Genomic DNA, 15,082 nt, shown 5'->3' on the forward strand with positions numbered 1-15,082 from the left:
GCTAACTCTGAAACCAATAGGGAGGAAAAGTCACCTAAACGTTACACGCTTTGCAGATTTTGAATCAAATTATCCAACAGAAAATTTAGCCGCAGTTTATATCGTTTTTTTCCCCCTCTGGATAATTTCATTAGTTTCACACAAGGAAAAATGTGGCGTAAAGTGACACTACACGTGTCTCTTAATTGGCTAGAAAAATGCTAACGTTGGCTCAGTAAAGATTGTATAGATGATGAAATCTAATGATGATTAACAGACAGGAGAAATAACAGGACTGTGTAAAAACTATTGCATAAAGTTCATCCTTATTTTATTTACTTAGCAAGAGAGTTGCTTTTAAATACCATTTATTTGGCCTTTACATGCTGAATGCAAACCCGCACAGTACCTCCCTGTATTGCCAACATGTCCCACATGGTCCCACAAAAACACCGTTTTTAAATGTTCAAATGTAAATATACATAGTAGTACTATACCTGATCTGTAGGAGAAATGCTAAGCCTATGTTGGGGGGAAAAACTACATTTCCCATGAAACCGAGTGGCTTACACGGAAATGACGCAACAGGCACAGCTTCTGTCAAGGGCATCGGAAAGTAACGCCGGCTAAGGCTAGCAGCGGCTGTTTGCACGTGTATTGGAAGAAGCTCCGCAAAAGTGAGTTTGAAGAGCACGACTGTGGCGGAAATGGACGGCTTTGGTTCAGACTTCTCAGCAGGAGGGTCCGGCGGGAAAATGGACACCGGTACCATCATGGAGCAGGTCAAAGTCCAGATCGCGGTGGCTAACGCTCAGGAGCTGCTGCAGGTAAATCAATGAACACAGCTGCTAAGCTAGCAAGCGCACATTGAGGTTCAAAGAAGTGCTGAGTGCTTTTATCCTTACGGGTCAAAGCTACACAGCTTTACAGTAGCTTTGTTTTTCGTCCTGTGTGTAAGACTGTTTTATTTTTTAGCCCGCAATAACTTCTATAAGGCTGCTGGATCCTGCCAGCATGTTAATACATGGCTCATAGAAACACACGAGCCAGCACTGAAATGCTGCCGACACAAACAGATCCCTTTGAGCCAGACCAGCGTTGGAGGGTCTTTTAGTACATATCTGTTTTTTTTAAAAAGTCATGCAAATATTCTGCGCTGCTGCTGTCAGAGTAGTAAATGCTAATAAAACATTGTTTTTCATATTTCAGAGAATGACCGATAAATGCTTCAAGAAGTGCATAGGCAAGCCTGGAAGCACACTGGACAACTCTGAGCAGGTATGCACTGGCTGAGTCGCTTCAGTGATGCACTGCTGCCCAGAGCAAAGAAGTGATCACGTTTTAAGAAAACAGGAGGGTATAACGAAAGTGCTGCAGGGCTCTAAGGCTTACCTGACAGGTGCTTTTGAGTGGGGCAAATGCAAGCGCAATACCAAAAACACAAGGTGCTGCTGAGGTACTCCATCATCTTGAATAATATATCAGGTTTATCGTAGGATAAGATGGACCAACATGTATCGACTCCTGAGTCTTCATCAGTGTCTCGTTTCCAGGTTAGAGTCGATCTGCGTTGGTCTATCTCTCCCTGCAGAAATGCTCCTAGCATGCACATATATATATATATATGTACACGAGTAGTGCATCAGAAACATTTTCTTGGTATTAATCACAGTTTTAAATTGGTTAAATTCTTTGTAGACCACGAGTGGTTTATTTCTCTGGACTTTTAACCCGTGTGTTTTTTGCTTTGTCCCTAACAGAAGTGTATCGCCATGTGCATGGACCGGTATATGGACGCCTGGAACACCGTGTCCCGAACATACAACTCCAGACTGCAGCGAGAAAGAGCTCGCATGTGAACTCCTCTCTCTTCATCTTTCCCTTCTTCAGGCTGCTGCACACAGCGAGGGCCGATGCAGTGCTCTGCAGGAGGGCCCACGCTGCGCACGAGTTTTGCCATGCAGCGGCGCAACATCTGTCACAGTACCTCTGACAGGGAGAGCACAGCCTGTGGACTGCAGCCATAACAGTGTCTCTGTGGACAGTTTTAATTTTGCTCTGAGGAACAGTTCACTACCAATGTTAAATCGATTGTGTGTTTTACGTTAGAAATATAATAAGTCATCTTCTGCGTGTTCTTGCCATGTTGATTGGAAACACTAAATTACCGGCTTAAGTGTGAATGTGTTTTAAAGTGTTTGCTGTGGCAGGAGGCTGAGCCTGCTGTGCTGCTGAAAGGACTCCAGGTGCAGTTTGGCTCAATAGGCCCACCTTACTTACTGTGACTCATCTCCCTGCCCATCGAATGCTTCTGCCTGTAATACCAATAACAGTAAACTTCTCCCAATCACTGCAGACTCTCCTTTAAACACTGTTTCACATTCTTTGCCGGGTGATTGTGCTTAGAGATTAAATATTTCCTGGAGCCCTTAAAGGAAAAAAAGTGCTTAAAAATCATCAGGAAGAATCGAGGAGCAATTTGGTGTTTTCACCAGCATGAATTTGACATTTACAAGCCTCCAAACAGACCTATATCAAAGTACACCTGGAGAACAACACTGTTTTGTCTGACATGTTTTCTGGTTGTCACTCTATCTGCTGCCCTCCACAGTAGTGGGTTTGTTTCAGCGGGGTCTCCCTCGTCCTGACGGGGTACTGCACCTTTCTCAGCTTTGTGTGCGTGCGGTTTGTTAGATGTCTGGGAACCTCCTGAGTTTGTGTGAGGAGCCAGAAAAGCTGTGAACATCATTTGCAATCAGTGATTTTTTTTTCCCCAAGAAAAAGTAATAAATTAATCAATCAGGTGTTCTCTCGTTTCTGATCAAAAGAGCGAATATCCACCAACAGAACGACACCGAGTCCCACGTCACTGACTTTGTACACAGTAGACTTTCCCCACAAATCCACGTTGCAGTAAAAGATCACAATACCATTACATTTACCCATAAATGAATCCCATGTTCTCCACACAAAATACACAAAGCCACGTGCAGTGTGTTTACCATCCATGACAATAAATAACTAATAAATACTCCAAATGATCCGTGCTAGCTGAATGTTTAAGCCACACATCAGGATTGTTTCCTCAGTTCAGGTAAAAGCACAGCACTACCGCCAGCACCCGTGACCGGCGGGTCACAGAGGTCAGTGCTGTGTACACTGAGTATTTGTGTGTGGCTGTTTAGCATGATCTCAGTTCTCTGCAGACACAGTTCTTCCTTCATCAGAAGGGTAGGTATGTGGATATCCAGCTCCTGATAGACGTCACACGAGTGTAAACTCCCGGGAAACCGACTCGGCCGCATCCGTGTCCCCAGCTGGTTACTCCAGCGATAAACCACTGACCGGAGGGCTGACGACATGTCAGCGGCCCTCCAGAGTCTCCCTGCAATATCAAAAAACAGATCAACAGTTTCATTTGGAATTTAAATAACTTTAAATTCTATATAAATGTGCTATATAAATAAAGTGTCGATTGATTAATTCATTTATAAGAGCAGAATAGCCGACTGAAGATGAGTATGGCAGCAGGGGAGTAAAGAGAATGTCAGTCAGTCTGCAGCTGAGCCAGGTGCTCTGACCGAAACAGGAATGCATGAGGGTTTCCTTACATAAGACGATTATGGAGCGGGTGCAAAGGGGTGGCCTGCCTTTGCTGAGAAAGAAAGCGTACATTTTCTATCAGGTCAGCGTTTGTGAGGCGGCCACATTTTCTAGATTTATTCTTTTTGGAGTTTTTTCTCTTACATCTGATTCTTGTTTTTAAACCTTAATTTATTCGTCAGCCTTTTTCCAAAGGTGAACCAGAGAACCCTGTAAGGGGGGAAGATCGAGGTTGACTTTGCTCCGGCCTGGTTAACCATTCACTGTAAAGACACCATTACCACAGTTATACTTCCTCCAGCCTCCGAGCACTACATGCAGTGCACCAGCCTGATGTTAACCAAGTCTCCAGGTTAGGAACTTTTTAACGATTGTAAAACAGGAAGTGCAGAAGTCTGTGTGAACGTCTTACCAAGCAGGTGTCCCGACCTCCCGCCATGAATCCCGCACACATCATGTTTGAAGTCAGAACGCTACCGTATGATTGCTGACAGTCCGTCTGGTCAATGATGTTCACAGCAGCTTTCTGTAGCAGGTTGGTCAATGAACCTGTGGAAAGAGCATTACACACAGAACAGGTGTGATCGCAACACCTGAGTACCAGTTTTTTGTTGCTGTGGAGACTGACAAACAAAATTCCATTCAGAGGTAGATAAGTCAGAAGCTAAGCTGATAAAGGCTGCAGTCATATCACATTCACTCGTGAAAGGCCGAACAGGCCACGGATCACGGAGCTATTCCTGCTTTTCTTCTTACCTCTGAAGGCTGAGTTACGTCAATAATGTGAAAATGATCTCACCTCTCGTGCTCCCCTGCCTTTATTTCTTAGTAAAGACATTTCATTTTTTTTCCTGTATGACCTCTAAATGCAGGACGTTTAGTTTTGTGGGTTCATCTCTCACCTCCCTCTCTCATGGATCCCCACCCTGTGATGTAGCACTCTGCGCTCTTTAAGAAGCGGTGTACTGGTGATGGAAGACAGACAGACTGGATGGTGTAAGACATCGGGGCTGGGACGGCCAGCTCCAGCAAAGCCACATCATGGTCCATGTTGGTGCCATTAAAGGCCGGGTGGATGATTACCCTCTGGATGGGGACGACCAGGGCTCCTACCCCAGATCGCAGCACAGATCCCAGGCTCACGGCCCAGTTATTGGGAGTAGAGTCACTTTAGATGTAAGTTATTAATATTAGAATCATTCCTGAGCTTTCAGTGAAACGAGTTTTGATATAAATGTATGAAATACCTTTTGAAGCAGTGCGCTGCAGTCAGTAACCACCTCTTGTGAATGAGCGTGGCACCGCATCTGTGAAGCCTCTGGTACTGAAGACTCCCGATCCAAGGCCACTCTCCCCTCCGAGCTGTGACTCCACCCACGATCCTATGGGAGCCCAGTGCAGGGCGCACGCCGCACTCTTAAAAAAAACCCCAAAACACAGTTAAGAAGAATGACCCTTAAATTCCTCATGCTCCGTCCTTCATGCATTTTAAGTTTACCACAGTTTCTTTCATCAGCCCCATTGGGACAGTCTGCGACTCTGTCACACTCCGGGTTGACCTTGCTGATGCAGGAAGTGGAGCTACACTCAAAGTTTCCACTGCAATTCAAGGCTGGAAAAAACACGGAGAGATTAAATAAATGAATCTCAGTAACTGATAAAGCTCTTAAGATTAAGGAGCTTTCAGGCTGACATTACCAGACAGTGGTAGCACTGCTGCAGACGACACGTTATCAGCTGAGGTCCCGGGTGCTGGTGGGGTATTAAACTCTGTCACTGTGGGAACATGCTGGCCATAATCATGAACCGAGGTGGGATCAGTCTGGCTTAGAATCCAGTTACGGAGCCTGGTAACACGGGAATAAACCCCAGGTCTGTTGACCTGAGCGCAGCCCACACCCCAGCTCACTATCCCGGCCAGGAAGAATCTACCCGGGGCCCCCTCGCACACCAGAGGTCCTCCAGAGTCCCCCTGCACATGACACACATGAGCTGACAGATACTCTGAAAAGTGTCATTTTTGGTAACTTTCAACTATTCAGCATCAGGTAATCCGTCCTGGTTGGTCAGGATGTTAGCATCATTAGGCTAATCACCACGATTTTAAGCATCAGCTCTGAACCTTGAAACTCACTGAGCTACTGGGAGATATGTCTAAGAGCATGTTGTCTTTATTAGGGAGACAACACGACAGAGAAGGGGCACGACATGTACAACTGTCAAATATCAGCTGCTGTAATTCACAGTTATTGCTTTAAATGTTGAAACAATTATGTAATAAGTGCATTTTACACATTCTTAAAAGTTCATATTTTTGTCTAAAAAAAAGAACATTTTACGTACAGAGATATTCATTTTTCCAAAACGTGTTACATAATTTATGCAACATCAGATATTTTGAAGTGGATTTCTATCAGACTGAGCCTAGTGTTCTCACGGTATAATTAACAGCACACGGTTATGCTGAGATGAACAGATGGCTTATAGTCTCAGTTTTTAAGGTGAGAACGGTGTGAATATTTTTAGTGATCCTCAAACCTTCAGATCGTCAGTGTATGTACAGACACGCCCCCTTTCTCATCCTGTTACAGCCACCGCATGTGAACCGTTTTCACCACTGACCTGACACGAGTCCACCTTGCCCTGCAGGAATCCAGCACACATCATGTTTGGAGTGATCGCTCCTCTGTACACAGATGACTTATTGCACACCTTGGAGTCAATGACTTTCACCACAGCTTTCTGCAGCGTGGAAGGCAGCGTGACTGCAGAAGAACACACGACACACTGATTACTCCCACTTGTCATATTTCACCTTAAATGACAAGACGACAGCTTTCAAGAACAAGTTTTTAGGATTTTCTTGTCAAAAATGCAACATTGTGTTTTGATCTAGGTGTGTGAAATAATCACCAAACGACCTGGTTTGACAGTCTTTCTTGCTTCTTAAAGTCTGTCAGGAAGTTTTGACTCTAAATGACTCGTCTGTTGTGTTTTGTGTGCATTCCTGCGGACTCACAGCTAAACTGGTGTACGGCACCCCAACCGGACACAATGCAGCTCTGACCAGGTGCAAAAACATGAGATGGGGAGGGTATGCAGACAGGCTGCACGTAAGAGCTGAACGTGAGAGGCGTCTCCAGCTCCAGCACAGTTACATCATTGTCCGTGGTCATGGGGTTGTAGTCTGGAGACACAGTTATGGACTTGATGTTAATCGTTCTGGACTCTGGCTCCTCACCGCTCACCAGCGTCGCCCCAACCAGGGCTGTCCATTCTTTGGGGTTATTGACCCTAAAACCAGAAGAGGCAATCATAAATTATGGTGTATATTCATGAAATGGGATAATGTTTCTTAAGGACTTTTCTATCATTCTTTCAAAAGCCAGAACAGAATATTTGATCAAAAACAGAAAAAAATGAAAATCATTTTCAGGCCCATGTGCAGTCATGTGTCCTAATACTGATTATTGCACGACCGCACACGAGGAAATGTGTTTTATGTAACTGTTTGCAAAGTGGTGAAAGAAGCATCATAGCCCTGTTTAAGTAATAGTGGGAAAACCTTAGGATCAAAACATTCCTGAAGTACCAGAAACATATACATCATAATTAATGATGAAGTAATATGCAAATTAATTTAATGGTGCACTGGTAGATAACTTTAATTACTTGTGTACTGCTGGGTATCTTTATCAGTCTTGCCCCGCCTTACCTCTCTGTGCTTCATCCCCACGCACCCTGTCGGTCTCTCAGGTCAGCTGACCCGCTGCTCGAGGGGGCGGGGCCTTTTCTATCTTTGCTCCTACATTATGGAATAACCTGACCTTGCACGTTAGAGAGGCCCCTTCACTGTCCACTTTCAAAACATGTCTTAAAACCCATTTTTATTCTTTGGCTTTTGACCTCAGTGAGACTTAGTTTCTCTTGTAATTAAATTTGTTATTTATTTATTTAATTATTTTATTTTTGCTTTTATTTATATCTTATGTAATTTTATTATTTAGTTCAAATGTACAGCACTTTGTGTCAGCTGTGGTTGTTTTAAAGTGTTTTATAAATAAAGGTGATGATGATGATGGTGATGATGATGATGTACCAACGAGGCAAAAAATACTAGTAGACGTGTGTTTGAAAAACAATTTATAATAAAAGCTTTAAAATGAATAGCATGGACAGCCAAGTACAGTATTTACCTCCAAAATAGCGTGGAAGGAGCAAAGCATACAAATACTACAGTGCTGTATACAGTAAGTACATCAGTGCTGTGCTTCTGTAAAGCACCTGTAAATTGTAAGTTACATTTCACCTCTCCATACTCTCAAACAATGGCATTGAGCATTTGAAGGTCGAAAGCGTAATGAGTGTATTGATTAGCATCCAGAAATACAATTTCAAACTACTGTTTTTAAACGGATTTAAATTAGAGCTACCTCTCAAAGCAGTGAGCTGCACTGACGAGCCAGCGTTCATTGATGATGGTGGCTCCGCAGATGTGCCGCCCATGGAACCTCAGGCTGACCTGCCACGGCAGCTCCCCTCGCCGTGCGTCCTCACCGCCCACCACCCGACTCCCCATGGCAGGACGCGTACCACAGGCTGTGGGTTGGGTGAAGAAAAACTAGTGTAAGTGATTAAAAGCAGATATGTCCCAGTATATTCTGCTCAGGTCTGTGGTAACGATGCACACTCATTAATAACAGAAGGAATAACGGAGCTACTGTGGTTAGCTATGTCTGCTGTAGTTTGAGGAGTCATTCACCACAGCGAGCTTCATCAGATCCATCTGCGCAGTCTGGGACGAAGTCACACTCTGGGTTTACTTTTGTGACACATTCTCCGCTGTCACAGGTGAAAGTGTTGTCAGGACAGCTGGCTGGAGAGCCAAAAAAATACTTTCAATATGCATAAAATAAATGAATAAATAACAACAACAATACATAGTAGAGTTTTTGCAAAACTGGTGACTTATTAAAGTTACAATTCTTACTTCTAAAGATAAATTACCACATTGAAAACCTGCTGGATGAGCTGAAAAATGGACTGTTTCAGAACACAAAGGCCGATTCTTGGCTCCTGAAAAGCTGAGACCTTGTTGAACACGATGCACGATTTAACCTGATAATGAGTGAATGGATGTTTGGGAGGAGGACCGATGTCTGTGCGGCAAATCCATTCATCCCAGATGGAAGTGACATCATTAGGTGAACATCTGAGTTTAGCTTGGCTAATAATAAAAGAAATGAAAAGACTTTTTTTTGAGGTGATGGAAGTCAGATAAAGAGTTTGATGTACCCTTTTCTTATACAAATAAAGATGTAAATGAAAAACTACATTTCCACTGCTATAAATTTACAAAGTGTTCAAATACATTTTTACAGTTTTCACTGTAAATTTCATTTACAGTAACTTTACTTTCCTGTAAGTACTTTTACAGTCATTTTTCTGGCATCCAGCTGGCAACACATTACTGTTAAATTTGCAGCACAAATGTGTGTTTGGTTTTGTGCGTGCGAGTGTGTAACTTACCTATCATACTGTCTCCAATAGCATAAAATGACTTTCCACTGGCTCCTACAAAGAAGGAGGAATGTTAGGTTATGATCTTCGTCACTCCTAATAAACGTAAAGACTCTGGTGAAACACACAGACGCCTGGTGACAGCTTTACTACCCAGCAGGATGATAGCGTCGATCTGTCCAAACTCAGGCACCTCCAGCGGTTTCCCGTGCATCGATGAGCTGAGCCCTGCACTCAGCAAGTCCTGAACAAAGTTTTCCGAATACTGCTGGATCTTGGCCACCCTGAAGACGAGTCGGAGCGTCGCCATCACATCTCCATTAATGTTACTAGGAAGGCGAGAAAAAAACTGGCAATGTTCCATCTTACATCCTGTTTGTGTCTTGAATAAATGACTCAGTGCTTACCCATAGGCAACAATGCTGCAATCAACAAAGTGATGTGTTGTGGATGAGGCAGTGAAGACATTTTTAATCTGAAAGGTGAGAATTAGTAACAGTTGAACACCTTTTAAATTAAGAGCTGCGCTCTCATTGTGTTGTGAATCAGCACTAACCCTGGACTTTAAAACCGAGGACAGTACTATGGAGAAACCAGAGCTCTTATCCTGCAGTGCAGCATCGTACTTCAGACCTCTGAGCTCCACTGTCTCCATGAAATGATGCTGCTCCTGCACAAGGTACGCTGGGGGTAAAGCAGGAGAAAGCTATCAGTAAGTGATCACATCTGCAGTGAAATCTTTAAATGGTTCATGCTGGATGAGTTTAAAAACGTCTGATACCCCGAAATGAGTCACAAAACATTACACCCAACATTCGTGTGCAGGCTCACCTATAACCAGGCCGACAAAGATGCCAATAATAAGGAAGAAGAGGAGGAAGAGTATGAGACCGCTCCTGTAGCAGACAGAGCTGGAGGGAGCGGGAGGCGAAGATGACCACGGCCCTCGGCCTTCATCCTTCTGCGCTTCCATGTTGGATTCACAGCACCGCCGTCACAACCCACCGTCGACTGCCTCCAGCACCATAATGCCTCACAGACAAAACGATTCAAGCCTGCGTGAAATAAATGTGCTGCGTGTCACTGGATTTAGTGTGACATGAGACTGGGAACATGATTTTAATCAACAACAGACACTTTTATGATTAGGATAATATTCCTGAACACAGAGACTAAATAACAGTGCTGACATAGCAGAGACAGGAATGAAGTTTATCTGACATACACATCGACCTCAGACCCCGCGGGGTCTTTTAGCTCCAAAGAGGAAAACACACACACACACACACACACACACACACACACACACACAGAGTTAAATTTAAAGATACTTTTAGTTCTCAAAAACTGTTTGTCAGTAAAGAAATAACGATCATAACTATTCAAAAGTACAGAAAAAGTTACCGCCCAGCGGCGCAGACTGAGGAGTGCGTAAAATAAACCAAGGAGGCCATGTTGCTTGGCAATCACAAATCAGATGTGGGGAAAGGTCACAGTAAAGACAAGAAAACGTCCGTAAATCTTTGCAGATAAACTCCGCACAGCGTCTCAGGTACGTCTCACACCGCGGAGCTTTAAACAATGCAGGCTTTATGTTCTGAGGTAGACTCACTCACCTCTTCATCTGTTGCTCTCAGCACTGACATTTACAACATCCCGAAGTTCCAGCAAAAACAGACACGGAGACTGAAGACCGGACGAGGAGACCAAGAGGTCCGCTATTTGTTCCTTTGGCCAGGAGGCGTGCCTTTTCCCCGTCCCGCAGGTAACCCACCTTTTTCTGTTTGCCTTTAAAAGTCGGTAAGTCTTCACAAATCTCTGGCAGACCCTCCTTCCATCCTTGTTGATCCCTTTGGTTACACCCCGGTGTGCACAGGTGTTTCTGCTGTTACCTCATAGCGTCCACAGTCTCCAGGTAAATAACAAACACGCATCCTTCAGTACAGCAAGTTGGAACAAAGCAGTGATGAAAATGGCTCGAAACGCTCCAGAGCGGCTCTGGTGCTGCTTGTCAGTGCTCCACTGACACAGTGACTGAGCAACAGAAGGAGGAGGGGCCAAGCCTCCTTTAATTCGGCCTTTTTGTTCCTGGCTGCAAGTTCTGCACTTACAACAAGCTGGCAAACCATGAAGGCCCACAGCGCCTCCAGTCTGACACTTCACTGACCTCTTGCATCGAAGTTAATGGTGGCACAAGTTTAAAGTGTATTTAAGGCTTTATTCATAGTTTCCATAACTGAAACCACAGTTTAACGACTCTGTAATTATTTGAACAGTAACAGTTGTCCCTGATTTCAAAGCACATGGGTCTACTTTTAACAAAAAAATGGACACGTTCTGCTGTAAACAAAGAAATGCTCCGTGTAAAGCTAGAGGTGCAAACTGGGATTATTCCCCCGCCCTGCTAAAGCACTTCCCAGACTATTCAAAGGTGCAACTTTGTTGGTGTGTTTACAGGCTTGAACGGTTTATCTTCTCACACTCAACAGGCACTCCCAGTATTCCTTTCAAAACTTTAAGATCACGGACGACATCATCACACTGTTAACTGACCGAAACAGGAATGCACCTGAACATGACCAGGTGACTTCTGTCAGGTGTTTAAGTACAACGACCACTCTCTGTGAAGTCAGGGGGATGAGACAGAAATCTGGCCTTGTTTGTTGTATTTTTGTGATTTCATGGTGCTCCAGATGTTTGCAGCTGGTGAAACTGGACTGCACATTGATCAGCACACTGTGTACTATGATGCCATGCTGCTGTAATATTTTCATGTGTTTCAGCATCGTATTGCTGAAATATGCAAGGCCTTCCCTGAAAAAAAGACACCACTGGGTGGGCGCATGTTGGTCTAAAACCTGTAAATACCTTTCAGCATATAGTCCACGTCCACAGACACACGCCTGTAACATCAGAGATGGAGGCTTTTGAGCTTGGTGCCGACAAGTCCGATGGACCCTCTCGTCTTTAGTCCAAGTTTTCAAATAAGAATTTTAAATTCAAATTCCATCACACTGAGTTTTCCGCCAGAGAAGGCCAGGATGTTTCTGGATCATGTGGCTTTCTCTTCAGATGATTTCTTCTTCTCTTGAATGTGCATTTGTGGATGACACAGTGAACTCTGTTCAGTGATTTCTGGAGGTGTTTTGAGCCCGTGCAGTGATTTCCACAACAGGTACATGTCTGTTTTTAATAAAGTTTTTGATTTTTGGCATTCCCCAGATTCTTGGCCTCTTTTGATGATATCCTGTAGTGTAGACAATGACATATTGAGTCTTTAAGCTCTAAAATTTTCATCACAATTTGCATATTTCTGCATTTCTGAGAAACTGTCTCTAAGATCTAAGACGCTTCTTCCACAGCCGATCATGTTGGGCCTCAACTGGCAACAGTTGTTTCTTACAACTACACACAAACATAACTTCACCTCTTTCGTAGCCTCCATATCAACTTTTCTGAAACATGTTGCTGCCATCACATCTTAAAATGGCACATTTTCTTAGAAAACATCACGTTTAAATTATTTATTATGAATAAAATACAGATTTATGAAATTTGCAAATCATTGCATTGTTTTTGTGCACATTTTAAAGAACGTGCCAACTGTTTTGGAACTGGCGTTGCATTATTAAGCATTTGACATATTTTTTTGCTGGCTAAGCTGGACAGCAAGCAGTGATGCTCAGCTGCAGAGCAGTGGGTCCAAAAGTATAGAGCGAGCCACAGAAGTTGGAGTCTGGATGAAAGGAGAATAATAAAGCGGGAACTCATTTCAATAAAGGAGTTTTTAGGAAGGATAAACACGAGACTGCTGATGCAGTCATGCCTGTGTCTGTATCTCTGAGTCTTTGCTCGGTTTTACCGAGTGATTAAAAACTGAAAGTGTGAGGTGTGAAATGGCAGAGAACCCGCGCCGTAGAGGAACACGTGAAACTCAGTGTACGAGATAAAAATGGAACCATATCTAACTCGCAGCAGCAGCTGAGTCATGCTGCTGTTAAACTACAGCGACTTTCAGGAATCTTTAAATCACATTCAAAGTGCTCGTTTTCACAACTGTCGTGTAATTCTGAAGGTAAAGATGTGCAGCCAGCAGAGTAGAGCAAAACTTCCAAAAGTCGGCATAATTACATTTTCACTTTATTTTCTTATCAAAACAACAAAGAATAGTAAAAAGTTCACTTATTCTGGATAAAAAGAAAATGGTACTGTTTACACATCCCACATTTATGGGCTCTTTACAACACAAATCTTTACAAATTTGCACATCAGACTGAAATAAAAGTGAAGTGCATTCAAACGTCTTTTTGCTGCTTAACTAAATCGGCTTGGCTCCATTAATGATTACCGTTATTGTTAAAACGAAATAAAAACTAAGGAAAAGAAACAACTAAATATTCAAGTGTGTACATGTACGTGTAAGTTAGCAGGGGAGAGCTTGTGTGTTAGCCGTCCTGCTGCTGTATGAATGGGTTTGGTATGGCTTCCATGCCATCCTGAGGACAGATCAGCACTACGGAGGTTCCTCTGCAGACCACCAGCCCCAGCTGCCTGGTGTCTTCTGTCAGCTTCAGCTGGTCATCTGGATCTAAACACAGGAGTTGCAGGAGCACACAAGTAAGCGTCATATTATCTACAACAGCAGTCGATGCTGCACGATCAGTTTAAATACAGACACGGCTTTAACAGTAAGTCACACCAGTGTTCAAGTAACTCCTATGAGCTACTCAGTTTCAGTTTTTCCAACCCTAACTTCACTGTGGTGTCGCTGAGAAGGTTTATCCTTAATATCTCAGGTGCAGGAGCTCCACCCACCTGCTGGAGAGGAGCTATTTCAAACAGTGAATAACATGAGGCTCAGTTTAAGTTAAAAAAAAAAAAAAAACAACAACAAAACTTTAATTTAACTCAGCTGGGCTCACACTTACACCCACACGCTGACATGACTTTAGCATGCAAACTCCTCAGTGTGAGTGAAGGCTACAGCTGTCATAGCTCACACTGAGGTTGGTGGTCGGCCCTGAGTTAAGGATCAAAGCTTGGTGAAACACACAGCTCCACTCAGTATATTAAATAACATTTCCCAGCTGTGGGACCATCTAAATACTTTCATCTTATATTCATCATCACCAGCAGCGTTATTTTACAAGTCTGGGTCCTCCTTCAGTAGATGTGATCACAGCAACACTCAGGTTAGTCTGGGCACTACCTCATTTGGGTTCAGGTTAAAGGAAACGCAAAACACTTTTCAGTGCTGGCGCAGTCTTGTGTCATTCTGTTCCTGTAAATCCATTTTCCCCTTGCATGGTCTTGACTTTAAAGCGCACACTTACCGCGCATATATTCAATAGTGCCGTCCAGCACCAGGTTCAGCAGAGGGTCAAATCCTTTAAGGACACCGCTGGCTGAGGAGGAAACAAATACATGGTGTAAAGTCTCCATTAGCTGGAAATAAGGACAGCAAACCCCGCAGCGCTGCTTAACTGTTAGCTTGTTATCATAACTAATCCACCTACCTTCTCGTCCTCCTTGAAACTTTACACGAATCGGCTTATCGATGTATTTGGACAAGTCGAAGATGCTCTCCTTTTTCTTTTTGTCTTTATCCTGCGCAGAGAAAACAAAACACGCCGTTTGTGAGTCGCATGTGTGCTAACCGCGCACACAAACACCAGCTGAGCATGAGCCCAGTTAGCTAGGCTAGCCGTGTTAGCTAACGTGATACAACAAAAACACCTTATATTACTTTTAATGTGCTGATTTACGTCTCGGGTTACGGCTGAAACACACACTCACGGGCTAACAGCATATCTGACAACGTTAAAGGTGCAAAGGTAGAAAAGTATTTGAATGTACGAACTCACCGCCATGTTAGCTGCGTGACACGGAAGTGAAATTTCGACCTCAAGAATGTTCCACCAATCAAAACACCGAGCGCCTTTACTTGACGTCACTGCTTTTTAAAAATGGTTTTATTGAC

General features: G+C 43.6%; 3 protein-coding genes across 3 annotated transcripts; 1 reads left to right on the forward strand and 2 right to left on the reverse strand.

Moving 5' to 3' along the window:
- The first annotated feature begins 556 nt into the window (after positions 1-556).
- Positions 557-2,788, forward strand: timm13 (translocase of inner mitochondrial membrane 13 homolog (yeast)). Its single transcript, XM_063466321.1, has 3 exons — positions 557-806; positions 1,189-1,257; positions 1,740-2,788. The coding sequence occupies exons 1-3, from the start codon at positions 687-689 to the stop codon at positions 1,836-1,838; spliced, it is 288 nt and encodes a 95-aa protein (XP_063322391.1). The 5' UTR covers positions 557-686; the 3' UTR covers positions 1,839-2,788.
- A 246-nt stretch (positions 2,789-3,034) lies between these two features.
- Positions 3,035-10,075, reverse strand: tmprss9 (transmembrane serine protease 9). The gene is made up of 15 exons (XM_063467726.1): positions 9,934-10,075; positions 9,659-9,786; positions 9,510-9,577; positions 9,256-9,431; positions 9,112-9,156; positions 8,345-8,458; positions 8,016-8,181; positions 6,602-6,876; positions 6,205-6,347; positions 5,310-5,554; positions 5,081-5,262; positions 4,830-4,998; positions 4,485-4,750; positions 3,995-4,131; positions 3,035-3,364 (listed from the first exon to the last, which is right to left on the reverse strand). The coding sequence occupies exons 1-15, from the start codon at positions 10,073-10,075 to the stop codon at positions 3,203-3,205; spliced, it is 2,418 nt and encodes an 805-aa protein (XP_063323796.1). The 3' UTR covers positions 3,035-3,202.
- Positions 10,076-13,259: 3,184 nt separating this feature from the next.
- Positions 13,260-15,024, reverse strand: lsm7 (LSM7 homolog, U6 small nuclear RNA and mRNA degradation associated). The gene is made up of 4 exons (XM_063466886.1): positions 14,967-15,024; positions 14,619-14,709; positions 14,436-14,507; positions 13,260-13,690 (listed from the first exon to the last, which is right to left on the reverse strand). Exons 1-4 carry the CDS (start codon positions 14,970-14,972, stop codon positions 13,548-13,550), a joined length of 312 nt encoding a protein of 103 aa, XP_063322956.1. The 5' UTR covers positions 14,973-15,024; the 3' UTR covers positions 13,260-13,547.
- Between the last annotated feature and the right edge of the window lie 58 nt (positions 15,025-15,082).

This window comes from Pelmatolapia mariae, linkage group LG23, assembly GCF_036321145.2.
Source record: "Pelmatolapia mariae isolate MD_Pm_ZW linkage group LG23, Pm_UMD_F_2, whole genome shotgun sequence".
Taxonomy (NCBI): domain Eukaryota; kingdom Metazoa; phylum Chordata; class Actinopteri; order Cichliformes; family Cichlidae; genus Pelmatolapia; species Pelmatolapia mariae.

Bases quoted from the DNA above. Each gene is read 5' to 3' on its own strand.
- lsm7 (XM_063466886.1), bottom strand. The intron at 14,508-14,618 runs GTAGGTGGATTA...TTTCCTCCTCAG, and splicing joins GTTTCAAGGAGGACGAGAAG to CCAGCGGTGTCCTTAAAGGA. The intron at 13,691-14,435 runs GTAAGTGTGCGC...TCCTGTGTTTAG, and splicing joins CACTATTGAATATATGCGCG to ATCCAGATGACCAGCTGAAG.
- tmprss9 (XM_063467726.1), bottom strand. From the start codon at position 10,075: ATGGAAGCGCAGAAGGATGAAGGCCGAGGGCCGTGGTCATCTTCGCCT. The intron at 9,157-9,255 runs GTAGTAAAGCTG...CCTTCTTTGTAG, and splicing joins CGACGCTATCATCCTGCTGG to GAGCCAGTGGAAAGTCATTT. The intron at 5,555-6,204 runs GTCAGTGGTGAA...TGTCATGTGCAG, and splicing joins GCAAGGTGGACTCGTGTCAG to GGGGACTCTGGAGGACCTCT.
- timm13 (XM_063466321.1), top strand. From the start codon at position 687: ATGGACGGCTTTGGTTCAGACTTCTCAGCAGGAGGGTCCGGCGGGAAA. The intron at 807-1,188 runs GTAAATCAATGA...TTCATATTTCAG, and splicing joins ACGCTCAGGAGCTGCTGCAG to AGAATGACCGATAAATGCTT. The intron at 1,258-1,739 runs GTATGCACTGGC...TGTCCCTAACAG, and splicing joins CACTGGACAACTCTGAGCAG to AAGTGTATCGCCATGTGCAT.